We start from the raw sequence: 22469 nt of genomic DNA, 5'->3' as shown, positions 1-22469 counted from the left end.
CGGGGTTTCACTATGTTGACCAGGATGGTCTCGATCTCTTGACCTCGTGATCCACCCGCCGGATGAATTTTATGTTAAAAAAAAAAGATGTCAATCAGCAAGCCAAGAAATCCCTCATCTCCTTGTTCCTGTTCCCATTTTCCTTCCATACTGGGGTGCAGCACCCCATCTCATACCCTGCCTAGGAGGCTGACAGCTGCCTCCACAGACCTCACCTGTAGAGCGGGAGGGGAACTCTTACCTTTGAACATACATAATTTCTGCTCCAATGCTGGCTACTTTGGTATTAAACAGTCCATAGAACTGCGATTTATTTAAAAATGAGCAGAAAAGTCTTGGGACCTGATTAAGTTTATTTCAGAGTAAAAAATACTACTCCCACTGAATAAATTTTAAAGGGAGGTGGGACATGAGAAAATATGTTTTCATTATACCACAAGTCATACTTTTTCAATAGAGTTACACCAAAATAAGTGAGAATAGTTTCATATAATGGTTAATTTGGTTACAATGAAATAAGTAAGCATAAGGCAACTCAGTTTGAAAAGTTGTAAACAATTCTACTCATAATGTCGACTACCATAAAACAGATACATTTCTTGTAGCCACCATAGTATAATGCTGCCCTTTCAGATAAAGATAATTTTAGCGCGCTCCCCCAGCTCTCTGGTTCAAAGGTTTGCAATTTTCGTAAGGAAAAGAATGCAAATACTTAATGAAAGACTTTCAGTATTACATTAGAAACAGCCAGCTGGTATCACAAAATAGAACAGGGTTTCTTCAACAATGAGGCAAAATAGACCATGAAAGGGTAGACATGTTAAGCAAATTCTACACCACATCCTCTCTATCTCACAAGCTATGTTCTTAAGATGATGTTCTAAATCACAGTGGTGAAACCCTGGATAGAAACCTATTTGAAGCTACAGAAAAAAAAGCTTTAACAATCTGCAGTTCTCGATGGGGTTGCTGCAGCTGGGCAGCGAGGTGATTGAGCTCATTTGGGAAGCCACCTGATGCTGCCATTGGCTGCTCAAATGTGCTAACACTGTAGAAGAACCCCTGGCACCCTCACAATTCCTAAAAAGAATGAGCAGAGCATGGCTTTGGTCTGAGTGGAATTCATGAAACACCCAAGGGGAGGTGATGGCTCCTTGGAGAGAATGGCTGTCCCTGGGAAGAGGACAACTCACTTTTGGGAAGTGGACCATGAGGAGAACAGAATGGAAGATCCCGTCGTCCATGCCCGTCAGTGGGTGCCAAGTTTCTACCTGTGAAATTATGGGAATCTATGTATGGGCTCTCCTAATGGTTTTAACAAGGATCTTTGTTTATACCTACAGTGGTCATTGGGTGTCAGCTGACAATTCACAGAGGTGTTGGGGCCAAACAATCTAGAAAAGTCAAAACAAGTTTAACAAATTTATTAGTTTTTCTTTAGAAATAATTGGATGTAATTTAAGATTATATTTTAATTGCTAAAGATGATCAATTTAATGTGAGATGATGGTAAGTTATGAATAAACTACATGGGTCTTCCATATGCCTAGTGGCCAGACAAGTTCAGGTCTATGCTCTTGAAAACACTAGGAAAAAATTTTTTAAAAGACCGAACTCACTCAGAATGGGAGTCTCAAAGCCTACGTGCCTTTTTGTGTTACACTGTCCCTCAATCTTTCGAGTTTGTGGACTCACATGTGTTAGGTGGAGATGCTTATTCAGTCTTGAGGTTTTCTTACACGAAAAGGAAGCCCTTTATCTGTGAGCCTCTTGGCCCGTTGAAGACTGACTTATTCCCTTAAAGGCTGGGAGGAAGCCTGGACAAAGACAGCTCCGGGCAGTCTTCCAGGGCTGACGGGGAGCACATCATGGCCTCTGCTCCTCCAAGCTCTAAGAGGGCGCCGGCCACTTCAGGGCTTACTGGGACCTGGTGGGCATGCCCATTTGAGCCTGGGGCGCAGTGGGCAGAAGCAATTGGTTCAGCATGTAAATGGCATCTTCTCATGTCTGCTGTGTCACTCATCAAATTGCTATTTTGACTCCCAAATGCCTTACTCCATTATATATATATATATATATATATATATATATATATATATATATATATTTTTTTTTTTTTTTTTTTTTTTTTTTTGAGACAGGGTCTCCCTCTGTTGCCCAGGCTGCAGTGCAGTGGTGCGGTATCAGCTCATTGTAACCTCCACCTCCCAGGTTCAAGCAATTCTCCTGCCTTAGCCTCCCAAGTAGCTGGGACTACAGGCATATACCCCCATACCTGGCTAATTTTTTCTATTTTTAGTAGAGACGGGGTTTTGCCATGCTGGCCAGGCTGCTCTTGAACTCCTGATCTCAAGTGATCCACCCCCATTGGCCTCCCGAAGGACTGGGATTACAGGTGTGAGCCTCCGAGCCTGGCCTCTTATTACATTGTCTTATTCTTCAGTCAATTAATCAGAGATGAAAATGGATGCTATTAGGTAATACCCCCCCTTGAAAGACCATGATAGCGCTGAGAAAACTTGGGCACAAGAGCATCGATGCAGCAGGAGCGTAGCAGCAGTGAACCAGAGGTGAAGACGCAGTGAGGAGAGCTCGGGTGCCACTGGAGGTGCCACTGGAGGGGGCGGCCCATGTGTCCGCATGAGGGAGATCAAGTGAGGTGGACTGAGCGAAACTCTGCCTGCATCACCGGAGACTGTAAACATGAGTTTTATAATAGTGACATTCTCATACAAATTTAAATGATATACAATATCCTTCATTTTAGAAGTCATAGAATTATGTTTAGAAAAAGAAACACCTCTGAAAATGGTTAAAATACTAAGCCTCTGGTTTTAAAGGAGTTTCTCCTGAGGAAGCACATTGGAAGGGGCATGAGGAAGCAGACTGTGGTCACGATTGTGAGCTGCGCTTCACATTTTCCGAGAGTCATTGCTTTAACCACAAAATGTGTCATTTTCAGCTCTTTAACAGAATTTCTTCCCAAGGTAATTTATATGTACACGCTTGGTGAACAACAAAGTTTTAAGCAAATATAGGGCACTATATTGTTGTTTTGTTTTTATTACTGCTATTTCCCTTTTAACTGTTTGGACCAGATCAGTTTCAGCTAAGCCCAATAAATAAATTTTCAGTGTTTCGATATTTAAAGCACTACTAACTATGGCCCTCGGTGGTCCCCAGACTGAGGAGTCCAGGCCACACACTGTACAGAAGTCAGGCTCCCAGAGGGCAACACTCAGCAGGCAGCCACAGCTTCATCTTAGAGACTGGGGTCTGATCCGGCAAACTGGCCAGTGCTTCTGCTCATTTCAGTTAATCCCATCAACCTCACCTGCGCAACACTCAGGGTATTTGTTTAGAAGCAACACCTACCCAGGGGGAGAAAGTAGAATTATTTTACTATGCTATGTGATTAACATTGCACTTATTTTACTGTAATCCAAGAAATGAATCCATCATGCAACAAATAGACATTTCACCTGCTTCAATTTCACTCGTTTTCCCTTTATAACTTGTTAGATTACATCGTACTGATATTTATTCTCTTTTGCCAAATTTACAAATTTTATATACACACACATATATATATATATAGAGTACACATGTCTGTACACTGTATGTATGTATACATGTCTGTATGAAAAGTATATCCTATCATAATCAGTGAATATTTACTGTACAAATGTATATATGTATATATATACACACACACACACACACACAGATATACTGTGAAAAATATGTCTACCCGATCACAATCATGCTCTACAACTTTGACCATGAGGATATAATTTATTTATATAGTCTTTTTTGACATGACTACAAAATTTCCAAAAACCTGGGGATTGGTAAACATCAAGAGCCTATTCTAAGGTTATCCACATTTTTGAGACCTTTCTGTAACTTAGGAAATGGGCCTATAAATCTGCAAAACCATAAACTTTCCATGAATTTAAATGAGTTAGAAATACTGCAAATATAACCTTTTCTTGCTTTATTTGCGGATTTAAATCCAGGTTTTGGTGACCCATGGAAGAAATGGAGAAGAAAATATGGGAGTTATGACTCAAAGGAGAATACTGTCTCTTGGAAGTCAAACTTATAATATGGTGATTCACCTCTAATTTCCCACTAATCCCTGTCCTCACTCATTTGCTTAGTAATAAAATTTAAAAGATAAGACCATCCTCATACATTTACACATTGACATAGTGCCAATATTCTCATGAAAAGACAAATAAAGTGTTTTCCACGGTTTGTTTCCAGTTTTTCTCGTGTGTTTGTAGCAAAAAATGTAAACCATTCTATAAGTATTTCCAATTATGTAAATTCAAGGCTCTGTAAGATTTAAATGTCAAATGAAAATTTTCTAAAACTTTCTATGTACAGCTGGACTTATATATTCATTTTTTCTCGGTGTCAGCTTCAGCAGAACTGTCAATAATTTTATACATAATTTGGTAGACTAAGCATATTAGTATCATTCTGTGAATCATCTTTATGCTTATAAGAAATTAACAAATTAACTGATAGCAATAAACAATAGCAAAATCAAGAGTCCTTACCATACCACATACTAAAACATTTCTGCTGAAATATGGATTATATCATAGTCACTCTCAAATCACAGACTATTGAATGCATAGGAGATGATTAATTCATCAGCTAATCAATGTTCAGTGGGATTTGAGACGTGTACATTTTAATACAAATTTCAGTATCCTCTTGTCTTTGCAATCTTCTGAGATGTCTATATTTATTTAAGAACTTTCCCATTAATATATATTAGTTCTAATGTTTTCCAAGAAGCCTCTAAAGGCATCAGTTTTCAGGAATTTAATTTAAATTTAAGAAGTCTGTATGGAGGACAGAGAAATTTTCAGGTTTCATTCGAATACAAGCCTGTATGTGAAGACTTGTGAATGAGATTGTGCTCTCAATTATCTGCTCAAGGTCATTACTAGTGACAAGGATAACAAGGAAGTTTTCCACTCATAAGTATGTAATGCAGATATAGAATTTTTAGATGATGAAAGAGCCCTGAAAAGCTACTGTTTATGATGATTAGGGGTATGAATCAACATGATTATCATAGGGACTCTCTGTCAAATAATCCACAAAATAAGTGAAGAAATAAGACGAAGACTTACTGACCCAAAACACATCATCAAATCAGTTCCAAGAGAGGCATGAGCTACTCAACAAACCCCAGTGCTTTAGGTGTTCTTAGACTGTCTTCTTCCTAGATTTATAATGTTTTTATACTTACTGATGCACAAAAGGCCCTATATACCTTCTGTCCATAAAGAATGCATTTGAATATCTATGCATAGGAGATGATTAATTCATCAGTGCAAATGGAGGGAGGGGGTTTCACTTCCTAAAGAGAAATCAATAAAATCCTTCAAGTAGGCCAGGCATGGTGGCTCACACCTGTAATCCCAGCACTTTGGGAGCCAAGGTGCGTGGATCACGAGGTCTAGAGATCAAGACCAGCCTGGCCAACATGGTGCAACCCTATCTCCACTAAAAATACAACAATTAGTTGGGCGGTGGTGGCACGTGCCTGTAGTCTCAGCTACTCGGGAGGCTGAGGGAAGAGAATCGCTTGAACCCGGGAGGTGGAGGTTGCAGTGAGCCGAGATTGCGCCACTGCACTCCAGCCTGGCGACACAGAGAGACTCCATCTCAACAATAACAACAACAAAAACGCTTCAAGTCAAATTACCTTGTTAAAATGAAATATATTCATGATTGACAAGGTAATTCATGATTTCATATTAAGAGCGGTATCAGCTCATTGTAACCTCCACCTCCCAGGTTCAAGTAATTCTCCTGCCTTAGCCTCCCAAGTAGCTGGGACAACAGGCATATACCCCCACACCTGGCTAATTTTTTCTATTTTTACTAGAGACGGGGTTTTGCCATGTTGGCCAAGCTGCTCTTGAACTCCTGATCTCAAGTGATCCACCTCCACTGGCCTCCCAAAGGGCTGGGATTACAGGTGTGAGCCTCCGAGCCTGGCCTCTTATTACATTGTCTTATTCTCCAGTCAATTAATCAGAGATGAAAATGGATGCTATTAGGTAATACCCCCCCTTGAAAGACCTTGATAGCGCTGAGAAAACTTGGGAAACATATGAAACATATGAAATATGTTCATGATTGATAATATATTCATGATTGAATATATTTCATTGAATATATTAATAAATGAATGTAAATAATCAATAAAACCTTTGAAGTCAAATTACCTTGTTAAAATGAAATACATTAATGAAGTTTAACTTATGGGTCACCAGTAATAATGAAGCTGCTTTAGTAGTTGAGACTTTAAGTGATTTATTGCAGTAATAACAACAGAACTTAGCGTCCAGCTACTCTTACCTTCTCTGTTCATCTTGACTGTGGAGGCAACAATTCATGGTATTCACCAAAAAGCTGAACAAACGACTGTACAGGGACTTGGCCAAGAGGTCCCGGAAAAATTCAGCAATCTCTACGGTATGTCGTCTTATTATCACATCTCCTAAAACAGTAGAAAGAAGAGAAGGTGTGAGCACAAGGGTTTCCTCATTTGGAAGCCAACCAAAACCATACATCCTATTTATTCCCCACACATCCATTCAACAAGTGATGTCTAAAAATCACATTGATTCTAGTAAATGAGAAGGTCTCAGTAAATTATTATGCAAAACGTTTCCTAAAATGAATGCCACGTGCATTGCAATCTTCTTCATTACAACTGTTGGTCACGGAGTTGCACCTTTATTGTAGGGTGTGTAATTTCGCCTCAGTTAGGATGCCAGTTCTTCACAGAGCCCCTCCTGGCAAGCCTTCTGATAACAACTCACTGCTTTGGATACTGAATCTTCCTAAGGCATTTGGAAACAAGCTATCTGGAAAATCATATATTTTAAATATTTTCAAAGACATGATTTCATCAACCAGAAAGTGGGTCTGGGCTTTGGAAAGAAGATTGGACCTTATGTGGGAATTTATACGTCATTCTCAAAGACATAGTGATTGAGGTCTTGAATGACAGGTTTGTGGAAGAGAACAGAACAGAGACGGGGCCAAGGAGCAAGGGTGGTTTGCCACTGAGCCGGTCCCATCACTGCGGCAGGAGGGCTGAGTGTGAATGGAAGTCTAGAATTCATATTCTATGGCCTTGGCCAAACTTGCTGACCATTGCATCTCAGGCAGAGCAGGAGACCAGGAACAGGGTGGGATCCATGTGCAATGGGGTTGAAGGGTTTTCAATCTGTTAGAAGCACAGGTGAGGAAGGATACCCACCGATACTGGGAGAAATGTAGTCAGAGAGCTACAAGTTCAAGGCCATCGAGATGGAACAACGCAAGGTGGCAGCAAAAGCGGGTGTGGCCATTTATGACATTGTGAAATTGACATTCCTAGAGCCAGGTGACTGTGGAGTGCAGGTGGGGCACCCACAGGGTGGTGGCAACAGGTGAGGGTGGTGTAAGCGGAGGAAATCACAGATACTAATGATGAGCTCAATGTTTCTCAAAAGAAGGTGCAAAGAAGAACAATGTCTTCAAGATGCTTAGTGTGGCTGGAGGGAAGGGTGCCGGTGGGGCCTCCTAAGCCATCTAAAGTGACGAGCTTTACTCTAAAGGAGTTTGTGTGCCTTTGAAACTGCTGGTCTTATTTCTGAAATGCCTTTGGATTTCAGAAGTAGTGTGGAAGGAGGGCAAGCAGAGATAAGGCCAGACAAAAGAGGAACCAAGGGCGTCTTGCTGTAATGCAGGGAATGAATGATAACTTCAGCAGCGCCTATGAAAATGAAGGGAGGGCAGTGAGAATGGGAGATACTGATGAGGTCGAACTGGTGTGTGTCTGACCAATGCATGGAGGAAGAGAGAGCTACCAAGGATAACTTTTGGGCAACTGAGTGAACAATGGGGAGATTCATTCTGAGAGTAGGGGTGAGGCAGAAATCATGAGCCACATACCTCAATACCTGCAAATAGGTCCAAAAGGCCACAGAGGATGAATAGTGGCGATTTCAGAGAAAAAAAGGTCAGACGAATAGTGAGTTCTCACAATCGCAATAAAGGGGAAAGTCGTAAGGCCATCATTTAGAGCGAGTACTTGAAGATCATGTGGGAAAACCACTGTATTTGCTCACTGAGCAGAGATGCATGTAGCATAGAGATTAAGTGTGTCATCTGGGAGTGAGACAGCACTAGATTCTAATTCCAAACATGTCACCTACTAGTAATTTGATGTTCGAAGTTATTTAACTTACTTGAATCTTAGTGTTCCCATCTGTCAAAATGGAAATAGTAATGCCCACATCAGGGCAATTGGTGAGAATTCAAACACTACAATTTTTATAGGACTTGGCACAGTACCTATCTGTTTATAAATACCCAAAAAATGACAGCTGTTGTAACCAATGAGGTAGCAGGAAAGGTGGGTCCTTCATTGAAGAGTGCAGCATGACGCCACACATGCAAATCGATCCAAAATTTTATATGAATAAACCGTCTTGGATTGATGGCTTAGCTTTTCTAAGATGAAAGATTAGATAGAAGGGGTGACCAGTTAGGAAAAATGGTCTCTTAGGAGCATAAAGAGTCCACAGTATAGTTGTATCAAATGACCAAAAAGGCTCACAGTGCTTTTCTCATTTGGCATTCAATTCATAGAAATAGTTTCACGGAGTGGAGACAGGTCAAACTGGATTTAATTTTCATATTTGATTCCAAATTGCACAAACATGTTAAAGTCTAAAGAATTACCTTTAAAATACTGAATATCAGTTGTCAAGGCAGATGCCAATTCATCTGTTGATACTTGTAACATTCCAGCCACTGGAATTAAATCAGCATTATAAACATAAAGTTAGTCTATTTTTTATTACTGAGAACATTGCATTGGATGGCTATAATTGATAAGTTTTATATAGACACATAAAATATAGGTAATTTTAAAAGTCACCATTACTATAATTGTCAAATTCAACTAGAGAAACATCTTAGAGTAATCAAAACATTAATGAGTTCTTGCAGTCCTGTGCACTAAACCACAGCAGATTTCTTCCTCCCTGTTCTCACAGATGGTATGGAATTGTTTTTTTTTTTTTTTCTTCTCCAAATTCCTGGTTAAATCACTTTGATATAGGTGGAGATATGTTGTTTATTGACAATCTGTGGTTTTAAGGTATTTTTAAAAAATCTGGGAGCGACTAACGAGGTAACTTCAAAGTCAGAGATTCTTGGCAAGATCTTTGAAGGGAAGTCATTACATTCTGTTTAAAATGTTTAGCTAATAACATGCCCCCAAAATATACTGGGTGGTGGGGTGAAGAGTGCTTAGAACAATATAAATAAACACAAGCATGTGTTAAAGAATCAGTGTTGTTAATGTGGTGCACAGAATGAGAACATAAAAGTACATCTTGCTTCTCATTTCCGTAACAGATTATAAGAAAAAACAAAGTGGACCATTTTACCTCCTCACTGAATTCTACTATGAAAGGTTTACGCCAACTGGCTTTTCTGGACTATGTCTCCATCTAATGGTAGGTCTACAAAACTGCACATCAATGAGGCTAATGTCAGAAGGTCACGTTCCACTGACCTTGTTCCAGGAGCTGGAGGTCAGAAACGAAGGCAGAGTCCCCTTCGGTCAGGGCAGTAAACCGAATGTCTCCAAGGTGCAATATTGCTGCTAGAATTACAAACAGATTCTCCACCTCCTATGCATTTTACAAACAGAGAATGAATAGGGTGCTTAGAAGAAAGATTAAAAGGCAGAATTTTTAAATATCTGAAAGCAGCTTACAAAAATGATGGCCCTATCAATGAGGTTGCGAGTTGGCAGGTCCCAAATGTTTGGTACGGCGAGAAAACTGCCAATCTGTACCTCAAAATCCAAGCCTCATCATTCAAAGCATATTTTCTCCAGATCAATGTCCCTGTTCCTGAAGCATCAGAGAATAAGGTAATACTATTCTGATATAAATTAACAGCTTATAGATAATGGTCATAACAAAAATGAATAACTGTGTGCTGAAGTTTTCACTTGTAAGGTCGGACTTCACTCCTGTCCTCTGCAGGCTCACGGTGAACACTATTCAGACTCAGCAGATGCTGTGGCCGCTTCATTCAAGGACCTGCACATGGTGTTCATTTCCTCGCTATTTCTCTTATGAGATAAATTAACATGATGATTGCAGAATTTTTTACTTCTCCTGGAAAACTAAAGGAGGCATAATGAAAACAACTGTGCCTAGACTAACAAAATGCTAATTGTTTTTTAAGGTATTTTAAGGAAAACAGAAAAAAATGGATGTTGGCAAGAGTTATCTTTGAGCAGGGGGTAGCAGGAAGTCAGAGAATGCTGAAAGAGAATCTGGAACATGGCAAAAAGAATAAACGAGACCTTAAATTTGGTTTTGGACAGTCACTTTTTGGCAAGAATGAAAGATCTAGAAAAAGCTGCGAGTTAAACCATATTTCTCTAGAAAGTCGAATATTTAGCATGATGAGATCAGTAGTAAAACAGGTTGAGCCTATGAAGGGCGGTGACACAGCCTCTTAGGTTCTCAGCTTCCTAATCTGTAATTTGAGAACAAAAACTCCTTCCATAGCTACTGTGGAAGTTGTTCTAAGAATAGTGCTGATTTGCTTTATAAATATGCAGTGGAAACAATATACTTCTTGAGACTTCCATGATTTTCTCTAGAGCCTGTAGTTTTCATAATAAGGTATGATTTTACCAATTTTAAAATAAGAGCATTGAAAAGAATGACCTCTAGTTTTCAGGTATAATAATATTTTATGAAGGTGATATACATACAAAAATGTTTTTGGTTAACCCCTCAATCATAAATTTGTATTTCAAATTTAATTCACTTATGCTGTATAAAATGACATTATTCAAGCCTCTCAAACTACTTTACTTGTCAACTTACTTTTTTTTTTTCCTTTTTGAGACAGGGTCTCACTCTGTCGCCCAGGCTGGAGTACAGTAGCACAATCATAGCTTACTATAGCCTTGACCCCCTGGGCTCAAGTGATCATCCCATTTCAGCCTCTTGAGTAGCTGGGACTATAGGCATGTTTCAGCTAATACATTAAAAAAAAAAATTGTGGAAATGGAGGTCTCACTATGCTGCTCAGGTTGGTCTCGAACTCCTGGCCTCAAGGAATCCTCTCGTCCTGGCCTCCCAAAATACTGGGATTACAGGCGTGCACCACCATGCCCAGGGTTTTTTTTTTTTTTTTTTTAATCAATTAATCTTCATGACAGGTTCTGGGACCTGCAAGATAGGTACCTCTGGATAGACAGCTGAAGAATCAGTACTGTTCTCAACAGCCTCACAAATTAGTGACGGAGACAGAGCTGTGAAGATAACTATAACGTGCATTACAGTGTGGTGGATTCTATGACAAAAGTAAAACCAAACTGCTCCGTGAGCAGAGAGGAGGCTGCGATGCGGTGTGTCTGCGTAGTGAGCAGCCGTTCCTGCCGCCCTGCTAGATGGGAGAGCTGGAGGCACTGTTGCAAACAGATCCCTCAGGACCACAATCACAAGTGTTGATCCGAGGACTTCACTCGCCCAGAAATACCTTCCTTTGAATCTTACCGCACATAATCTATCCCACCAAAGTGGACTAAACTGTCACCATTCAAGTCACTCCCGCGATCAAGATGAAGGGATTCATTTCATGTTTTTTGCTAGTGTGTACCTACTTCTTTTACCAAAAAGGCTCTGTGAGTCTCCCCGGGTCACCTTAGTCAGAAAATGACTTTGCTTGCCCTGCCTTTGAGCATCAGTCATGAATTTTCGAAGCCCGGTTTCCAAGCGACTGGTAATTTGGCAGAATGGTTCCTATCCATATCCCTAGCTTCACTTCCTAGGAGGAAGCAGGCGCTTCAGGCATGGGAGGAGGGGGAAAAAAACTACCATGGCAGCAAGTGCAAAGACAGAACAGTGCCAGTGGGTAGGACTCAGTGAAGGAGAAAAACAGAGGCCGGGTAATCAGAGCAAAACAGAACGAGGTGCCACGCGACTGCAGGCTCCTCCAGCTCCAGTCTCTGAACACGGCAAGGGTGGGTGCAGCAAGGTGCCCCTGCGTTCACTGATTTGGGGTGAGCCCCACTTCCTTCCCCTTTCCCTGGAGGACCTCTCCACCCTCCCCACCCACTCACTGCCCCATCAGCCCCAGCTGTGTGGGCAAGGGAATAAACACAGACCCAAATCCATCAGAGTATCGGCTTCAGAAAAAGAAACAAAACAAATTTAAATCTGTGACTACATCTGGGCTGTGAACTAGTGGCATGTCCAAGTTATCCCTGTGATATTACATTAAATATTCCTGAGGAATTGACCATAAATTGGCCATGATCCAAAACACCACCATGTTGAATGGAGGCAGAGATAATGCCTCTGGGAAATAGAGATTGAAGAGAATTCTGACAGGTCTCACTCAAAGCTTAGGGTGTTATTCACTTCTTATGTCTGATTCACTGGACAGGTGGTGTTTAATTCAGCAACCACTAACCACATATAGTTATGAAAATTTACATTAATTAAAACAAAGAAATATTAACACTTTATTTCTTAAGTCCTACTAGCCACAGTTGACGTGTCCAGGAGCCACATGTGGCTGGAGGCTACCCTGTTGTACGGCACAGCGCAGGCCACCAACGTTTCCATCATTGGACACGTTTCTACTGCACAGCCATGGGCTAAAACTTTGGAAGTGAAATTTTTCAGCTTCATAAGCTTGCAGGTATTCGGCAATTCTGTGCGATTATAACAATATTAAAAAATTTGTATTGTTCCAGAAGACGTTTTTAACAAGGTGATTATGTTAATTTTCAAGTGATTCTTAATATGAACAGTTACTTCAGATTTATCAGTTTTTCCATGGGTTGATCAAATATAAAGTTATTTGATCTGTTTTGGATATATATAAAAATATATATTTTGAATATTATATGTATTTTAAATATATTAAATTATATTTATAAAATATACTTACAAATTATATTTTAACATACATTATATTTTATAATTTATGTTATATTTTAAAAGTATAATTTGTCAGTTATAAAATTATGATTTATTAAAATATATTTTAAATATTTTAAAATAGATTATAAAATATATATTTTACATATATAGGTTATACATATATACATTATATTCATTTTGAGAAAGGGTTCTTTGTCCACCCTCTTGAAAACAGCACCCTCTCTCTTGCCACTCTGTGTTGACTGCTCTGTTTTCTTCCTAGTTCCTCTCTTCCTCAACATGTGGCTTAAGTCCTGCCCCCCTACCCTGCTTAGAACCTCAGCTCCAGGAGGGAGGGATTGGGGCCTATTGTCAGCTGAATCACCAGTGTCCTCGGCAACATCTGGAATGTGATAGGGGCTCAGTCAATGCTTTTGAATGAATAGCCTGTATAAATTAGTAGAACGTTGATTTTCTCAGTGAGATATTTACGACATGACTTACCAAGTTGCTGAAGCCAACGACATTCAGGGCTTGCTTCAAGACAGCCAGTTTCTCCCTGTTCAGAGAACGCTCCCCTGTTGACGCATCATCCTGCATGGTCTGGCTCAAATACCTGTTAGGATACAAGACACATCACGTTACGGCTTGGCTTTTGGTTAGACTTCTGTGGTTAGAAGTCACTTGTGCTATATTTCATGTCTAAAATGATGAGAATCACTGGACATGGTGTCCCCATGTGTTTTCAAAGCTTTTGATGCATAACAGCACATGACATCTCAGGGAAGGAAAGCATTATTTCTTGTGGTACGAGGACGTACTTACATGTTTTACTCGGTTTTCACCTCAGCTGTCCCTTTCCTTGTGACAGGAGAAGGTCACAAGTGATTCATGTATTTCATACAAAAATTCGACAGGTTCTCTCATATGGTTCGTAATTAACATTTGAAGTAAAGATGCCTAATTTCTAGTAAATTATTATTTTTCCTTGTTGGTGACTTTTAATAGTGAGATGGTTGATTAGGCCATTATTTACTCCTTTCCCTCAACAAACATGTACGAATCACTATTTAATATAGGCAATACCAAGAAGCTGAGAAATGAAGAAAAAGGACTCAACAACAGCAAAATAAAGTATCCAGAGCCACAGACAAGGGAGGTAAAATCAGAGAGACAGACTCAAGGTGTGAGTGTGCAGGAAGGGGACCGCCCCCAGCAGCGGACAATGTGGAAACAGGGTGGGAAAACCAGGCTTTGGTTCCAGCAGTTGCCATGTAAGAATTTGCCAAGCAACTCCCAGGCTTTCGGGTTATCCCTGGTATAATCAGCAACATGTGCAAAGCAGACAGCATTGGCTCTGGTCAAGCATCATGTATACGGGGAAGATACATCCATGTCTGCAAAACTGGAGTCTAAGGTGAGATGAGCAAAGACTGATAAGATTGGAGAAGCACCCAGGCCTTGGTACGACTTGAAAAAGAGTTTGTCATGTTTGGAAGTGATGGGCAGACTGCAGTGGCCATGTGAGCTGAGTCTGTGAGAACTTATTTTTCCTCAATTTTTGCTGAGGGTGGAAGAACAATCTAGGGGCTGGAGTGGGGCGTGGGAGAGACTCCGGAATGTGAACCTGCTGAGTCAGAAGCACAAATAAATGCATAAAGGACTGCAAGACAAGGAGCTGTGGACAGTACTGAAGAGGGGGCAACGGATGAGGTAGGGGGAGAGTGTGGATTTGGTGCACAGAAGAAGGTCTGCCTCTCACTGCAGAAAGAGGTTGAGGATTAGATGACCAGGTGAAGGTCATGGGCATCTAAGACATTTGCAGTGGAGGAGGACACAGTTGCGAAGCGGCAAGCCACAGGAGGTCAGCTGACGCTGCGGCGTGCCATGCCCAGGTGGCCATGGAGACCAGCGGCTGGGTTGAGTCACTTCCTCTAGGGCTCCTCAAATGCCTGATGGAGGATGAGCAAGCTGGGGTTTGGGACAGCAGAACAACATGAAAAGGTCAAGGGCAATGACATCAGTAAGAGATTGGTTTACCATGGTCAGAGGGTCCTTTTGTATGCAATCTATAAAACTTTAGTGATAAATCTTTTTTTTTTTTTTTTTTTTTTTTACCAGGTCTCGTTCTATTCCCAGACTGGAGTACAGGGTGTGATCTCAACTCATTACAGCTCTGCCTCCCAGGCACAAGTGATCCTCCCACCTCAGCCGCCCGAGTAGCTGGGATCACAGGCACATGCCACCATGCCTGGCTAATTTTTTGTATTTTTAGTAGACAGGGTCTCGCCATGTTGCCCGGGCTGGTCTTGAACTCCTGAGCTCAAGTAATCTGCATGCCTTGGCCTCCCAAAGTGCTGGGATTACAGGTGTGAGCCACCACACACTGGCCCTAGTGTTAAATCTTAATGAAAAAAATTGTAACCCCTCTCCATACTTCCGGCCCTCACAGCAGGTTTCCATGCATCTTCCTGACATTATCTTTTTTTACCCCGCTTACTTGATCATTGCACAGGTTAATATTCCATTGAGGGGCCACTTGTCTCGCAAAAAACAATTGGCTCCTGTTATCATTCGAGTCACGTGGGCAAAACATTATGTATCTTTCACAATTCTTGATAAGTAATCAGTCAGTAAGCGCCCCGTGGCCTTGCACCAGCTACTTTATTTCTTTAAACCTCCTCATCCCCCATTTTATTTTACTTTTTATCCCAGAATTTGCAGCAGCTCTGCCCTGCTCCATGGGAAAGTATGAACAGAGCGGCACTTTTATTTCAGTTAAATCCTGGGTAGATGGAGCCCTGGGAAATAATTCTGCTAGCTGCAGACAGGTCTGTTAACTATGTAATGGACCAGACAGGAAGCAATTCAAAGCAGACCATGTGAAAGGGCAGTTTGCCTGATGGCACGAAAGATGCCTTCAGCTTGGTTGGGAGCATTTTCCTCTGCAGCCAGAAAACATGTCACAAGACAAAGAAAAAAACACAATGCCTTTGAAACAATGCTTCAAATTCTCCCACTATTCGATAGCATCTAGGTTGATTTTACCTGAAATGTGGTTCCTAATTATGAGTCAGACTGTATCTTAAAATGGGAAGGTTAGTAGCAGAATTTTTTTTTAACAAACCACATGTTTGGAGATTAAAAATGCTAACTTTTCCTTTGACATCATTCAATCATGAAATATCACATAAGGGCAAAAAACACTTAAAAAATATGCATGGTAAAATATGGAAACCAAGAATCTAGAGACATATTTAAGTACTATTTGACAATTTCTATAAAAAAACAAAACATTTAAATCTTTATTATCCGTAAAACAGAGTAAAAATAAATTAAGAATAGATTTTAAAATTCTCCATTTCTCTTCATGGTGATTTTGTGAATGACAAAAGAAACATGGCATGTGGTATGCTTCCTACACTCAGGTTACAATGAATGTACGGAAGAGGAGTATTTCCTGGAATGACTATATCTTGCATATGTGGGAAACTTTTACTCAATGTGCTCTGTCGTTAATGAAGCTCTTAATAAAATAAATAACTGTGCCAAGTAAAATAAATATTTTGAAAAGTTTTAAGCATCTTAAACTATAAAATATGCTTTTCTATACTTTTCAGACAGATTAAAAATAATAAATTGGTAAAAGGAAAAGATCATAGTTCACACATGACTGTTGTATACAAACGTGAATCGCCCAAAAGTTGACAATCTTAGGTGCTATGTTACGATGGCATTCCGGACTTTCTTTTTTTTTTTTTTAGCAATTTAAAATAGGTAGGACTAATGATGGGTAACGGGTCATGGACTTCCCAGTGGCCAGTGGACTAGCTTCAACTCCACAGGTGCATCCCACTAATCTCAACACAGTGGTTTGGAATCATCCTAGAAAAATCAAAAGCAAGGGTTTTGTCTGAGAGTTTGCAACTGTTCCCCTTATTATTTCACAGTCACATAACCCCGCATTCAGACCTTTTAACTTGATATTCAATGCCTTCTGTATGAGTCTTTGATGAGTCAAAATCACATGTCTATAGCTTCAGCCTATTTTCTAATCCTCTTCGGAACCTTGAACGTGGCAGCATCTCGATATGTCCATGTGCAGAGTCAGACATTTCGGAGATGGCATTTGTTAAGTCACTGCTGTTTTGTTTTTAAAAGACTGGCAGATCAAGGGAATATTCTGGCTGCTTTTTCTATCATGGGGTAGAAGACTGTTAACACAGGTGCTATGCATTGATGAAAACTACAGATGGATTAAAACGGTTTAACTAATTCCACTCAAAGGGAAAGGCTATGGGAACTAATATTTCTTGATACTGACGGGCCAAATTCTCCGCCGGGTGTTTTTGAGACACTTCCTCCATTAGTCTTCACATCAGTTCACAAAAGGAGCCATCATTTTACCTATTTTGGAAATAAGGGCAGTGAAGTTTGTCTAAAGTTGTGAAGCTAGCCGCTGTCACACCAGCATGCACCGTCCTGACCCTGCCCAGTGTCTCCCAGGCTCAGTTAAGAGTTTCCTGCAATGTGACGGGATGCACTGAAGACCTCGCTGTTCCACCTCTCCTGAAAGTCAGCAATCTGTAAAGCATCCTACATTTTATTAACAGAAAAAGGATAAAAACACTGTAGAAATTTGGTAGTCCAATTCCATAGAAAGTTTAACAACACTGATATCAACTACATACAGCTTTATTTTTTAAGAAGTGAAGAGGTGTCTTGATCTTCAGTGTTGGGTTGAGTTGGCAACTAAAGGAGATTAGTTAATACTTTTCCTCACCAGAAATCTGTCTACATCACTGCTGTTTATTACTTTATGTATTGTTCGTTTCTTCTCTCCAAATTTTCACCAATTATCTATGCATGGTTATTTCTCCTTGAGGCAAGTTCTAGGAAAAATAAACTTCCATGTTCTTAAAGTGTCAAATCACATAAAAGTCATAACTGCTGTGAAAAGTGCCACTTGATATCATAATTTCAACAGGTATTTAATTGGCAGGACACCCTGGGGAAAATACGGGCCCTGGGGAAGGTGTCCAGGAAACCCCGCAGTCTTTGCCCTCACAGTGTTCGTCATCAGGCACCCACTCAATCAAGCTCTGCACCACCTCTAGGCTGAGGCAAAATTCACTTTCCATTGATTAACTTCATATCATGAGGTTTTGGCATTTTTTTCTCTCTCCCCATGAACTAGCTACAGGAGTCCCAGGAAAACAAAGTGACACTAAAAGGAAGGAACAGACATCAGCTGGAGGAGTGTGTGCACCGATTTACAGGGGATTTCTCCAAGACAGGTGTCTGTGGTGCTTATCAATCATTTTCTTCTTTTTGGTTCTTTTCCATATTCCCCAGTCTTTCTAAAAATCAAAAAAGCATTATATATAATCATAAGAAAAAGAAGTTCTGCACATGTATCCCAGAACTTAAAAAACAAGCAAACAAAAGACAAAACAAAGAAATGTTTTGAGGAAGGTAATGCTTTTAAATTATTCCTAAATCTGTTACCAAGTTTACAAAGCTCTCAATAAAAATTTTCCTAAAGAGGAAAAGTAAAAGGAGCTCTACAAATTATGAATCAAAGACTGGGAGCAGAGTTTTCTGTGGATTCCTCCAGGTTGCTGTGTGTGGATAAGCTGAGTAGTGCTCCAGCGTTAATGCACGGCAATGTGACCAACCACTTAGCCGTCTGAGGGACGTCGAGAATTTCTAGTGGGGCTTTGATGAATAAGGCCACTATGAACATTTACATAGAGGGATCTGTGTAAACATACACCTTCATTTCCCTTGGATAGAGGCCGAGAAGCGCAATACCTGGGTCACAGGGTAGTTGCATTTATAGTTTTATAAGAAACTGTCCAAGTCTTTTCTAGCATGGCTGTACTGTTTGACATTCCCACTGGCAATGCATGGGGCAGTGAGTTTCTTCACATCCTCACCAGCATTTTATGCTGTCACAGTTATTTATCTGAGCTGTTCTGATAGGTATGTGGCAGTATCTTACCAGGGTTTTAATGTGCATTTAACCAATAGCTAGTAACACTCAACACCTTTTCACATGCTTATGTGCCATCCATATATTCATCTTTGGTGAAATATCAACAGTTTTTATATTCCTACTGTTAATTTGGAGTGCGTTTATATATTCTAAATATTAGTCCCCTGTTGGATATGAAGGTTGCAACATCTGCTCCCAGCCTGAACCTTATCTTATCAAATTTTTAATTAAGTCTTCTGAAGAATAAGAGCTTTAAATTTTGATGTCATATAATTTATCAATGTTTCTTAATGTTGATTATGATTTTGATTTCAGGCTCAAGTTCTTTTTGCCTAGCCATAGATCCCAAATGTTTCCTTCTTTTGTTCCCTAAAAGTTGTATTGCTTTATGCTTTACATTGAGGTCTCTGATCATCTTGATGTTTTTCCATACTATGTGAGATTCTGGTTTTGCTTTGAATATTTTAGTTTCGCCTGTTTTGCCTATGGACGCCTAGTTGTCCAGCACTTTTTGTTGAAGGTGATCTTCCCTCCACTCAAGTATTTTGTATGTTTGTCGAAAATCACCTGAGGATATTTGTGCAAGTCTATTTCTGCGTTCTCCCTTCCCTTCGTTTGATCATTGTGTCTGTCTGTCTATCAATACGGTAATGTCTGGATTACTCTAGCTGTATGGTAGGCCTTAATATGGGTTGAGTTGTTCCTTTGATTTTATTCTTCTTTTTCAAGTTTATTTTTTTTTTAGTTATTAGAATTCTGTGCCTTTACATATAAATTTTAGAATAAGTTTGCATATGTGTCTTAATACTGCTAAGATTCAACAGGAATTACATTAAATCTATAAGTCACCCTAGGGATAATTGACATTTTTACTATACTGAATCTTCTAATACATAAACATTATATATCTCTTTTTCATTCATTTTTTTTCATTTTCAGCCTCCAGATTCTGTACATGTTTTGTTAAGTGTATACTTAAGTATTTCATTTTCCTGCAGAAACTGGAAAGGGTGTTATATTTTAAATTTCAGTTTCCACACATTCACTGTTAATGATTAATGCATATGATTGATTTTGTTCACTTTTCTCATATCCTGTCAATTGCTAAACTCGCTTACTAGTTTTAGATCTCTGATTTGGTTTTGTAAGCTCCTTGGTTCTTCCCACCCACTTTTCTTCACAAAGTCTAATGGTGCTCTCTTTAGACTAAGTTTTAAATTAAATTTTTATTGATAAGTATGAAAAAAGCACACCTTCTCCAAAACTATAGGTGTCTTCCTTCTTACAGAAGAAACAGTAGCAAACTAGATGAATATGTGTTACAATTGTATAGAATTCGACTTGAGCTTTGGACAAGAAAAGGCTTTCCTGACAAGTTAAATTTATTGAAAATAAGTCAGTAACAACAACTGTTGATGATGTGCTATTTCTAATTAACTCATCCACTTCACCAATGTGTTTATTGTCCTGACAACAAAGAGTAAGCTGATGCTACATCATCCAAAGTGAGTCAATAACACAGCCAAAATAATGTGTGTATACATGTGAGGTGTAGGCGTGGGGGTGTGTGCTGATACTTTTGCTTTGAGGCAAAGTAAAACAAGCCTTGGAACACGTTTCTTATGTCACCTGAGAACACATGAATAAGATTAAACCATGAACTGAATCACAGGAGGGCTTTCCTTTGTAACAGAGAAGTCCACACTGGAAATGTTTTTCAAGAAGTGCTATGTGGAAGCACAAACGAAAAAACATTACCATCCAGTGTGCAGCATCCTCTAAGGAGTGGGAATAGAGATGATGTGAAGATCAAATACAAACACTGACTGTTTGCCCAAAACATCCCCATGGAACTTCAAAGGCCCGTGTGCTCTCCCTGTGGTGGCACCTACTGAGGCTCCAGGGTGCAGGTGTGGCCCTGTTCCACAGGCGCAGAGATCAGTGCCCATGAATCAACCCTTGTTTGCCTCCTTGTGTACCCAAGGCACGCTGGGATTGAAGGTTCAAGTATAAACAAAAATGTTACTACTTAAAAAACAAACGTGCATAGTCCATTCACCAAGTCAGAGGCTCACAAACTACAAACACAATGTTACGCTCAGCTTTTAATCTGCTGTGCGAATACAAAGGAACAGTGTCTTGTCTATTGTGGGCAGAGCTGCCTTCTACTTGGTCGTGTTTAATATAGAAACAGAAGCTAAATAAGGCAAAATTAAACAGTTGGTATCAATACAGACAGCACACTTTGCTAATGACGATGGCCCAGTGCTGCTTTTTGCCGACCCGCCCTTACTTTGCTCCTGAAAAAGAAATTCTTTTCTTTATTGTTTTCAAACTATCTGGAACATATTAACTAATTTTAAGTTTCAAGTCTCCCCGCTAAAGGAATATGAGCACAACCTTTTATTAACCGTGCATTCAGAAACATAAATCTCCACCTGGAAAGTATTAATACATGAGTCACAAACTGTTTTGTTTGGAAAGAGAAAACCTTGTCAGTGGTCTCCAGGAAAAGAACAGAATCTAATAAATTCAGGAAAAGAACAGAATCCTTTTAGCATATTACACATTCAGAAAGTCTTTGCATCTTGTGACATTCCCAGAATAGTTCATCCATATTTTTCTAATCAGTCAAAATAATTCTTCAAAACATCTGGCGAAACAAATTCAAAACTCTCGCCACCTTACAAATAGTGAATACTCATATGGCCAATTATTCGTTTCTTGAAAACATCTAGTTGGGAGAGCCGGCGGGTGGAGACAGACAGGGTGGCTGTATCTTGCACAGAAGGTCCTGGACAACAGTTAAGGGGCTGACCCCAGCCTGAACTCATTCCTGAGCCTTGTGTCCAGCATAAACACAGCCAGAAGCACAGACACAGAGCTGCTGATATTAAATGAGTGAAGTAGTAAAATGGAGAGAAAAATAAGTTTTTGCTCAGAACGCGTTGGTTGGCTGGCCTTGAAGATGGTAGGATTAGTTTAACAAGTCAAAGCCTGGGAGCAGCATCTGCCTGGAGGGGAGGTGGGCAGAACTTTCTTTAACTCACACCAAGACATCTCAGCCTAGGGAGGGTTCTGTACAAGAGGAGGGCAGCATGCATGCACACAGAAATATGTCACAGGTGAGGCTAAACAGGTGCCAAAGGCCTCCTCAGGGGAGGAGGTGACCAGAAAGCATTGTGTAAGGCCATGCCCAAGCACTAACAGGGAGGGTAAACTTCAACCCAACTCTGTGTCTTAAATACCAAGTAATGTAGGCACCTACGCCGAAATTTCAACAGCATGCAAATGTTACAGTTTATTTGATTCAGACACATGATCATGTACAGATAGTTACGGCTGACAAAGTCATTCTTAGGCAGGTTCATCTAGGCTCCACCTATGACCTTCATCAAATGCTCCTGGGGTACCATGTGAACAGCATCGTGTGCATAGAGGTACCGTAGGAACAGCATTGTGCTCATGGGGGTACC

General features: G+C 40.1%; 1 protein-coding gene across 2 annotated transcripts in view; it reads right to left on the bottom strand.

Annotated features, from left to right (window-relative positions):
- The window catches only part of MYO16 (myosin XVI), a 603751-nt gene that overhangs the window by 237995 nt on the left and 343287 nt on the right, over positions 1-22469 (bottom strand). For both annotated transcript variants that reach the window (XM_037729044.1, XM_017501745.2), the window contains exons 17-20: positions 13500-13611; positions 9611-9728; positions 8770-8841; positions 6391-6532 (exon numbers count right to left, since the gene is read on the bottom strand). In XM_037729044.1, coding sequence (XP_037584972.1) covers positions 6391-6532; positions 8770-8841; positions 9611-9728; positions 13500-13611 — 444 coding nt within the window. The remainder of the gene's footprint in view (positions 1-6390; positions 6533-8769; positions 8842-9610; positions 9729-13499; positions 13612-22469) is intronic.

The sequence above is a fragment of the Cebus imitator genome, unplaced genomic scaffold (genome assembly GCF_001604975.1).
Source record: "Cebus imitator isolate Cc_AM_T3 unplaced genomic scaffold, Cebus_imitator-1.0 Scaffold14, whole genome shotgun sequence".
In the NCBI taxonomy this organism is placed as follows: Eukaryota; Metazoa; Chordata; class Mammalia; order Primates; family Cebidae; genus Cebus; species Cebus imitator.
Note: the sequence above shows the minus strand (reverse complement) of the source record. Positions and strands in the feature narration are given on the sequence as shown.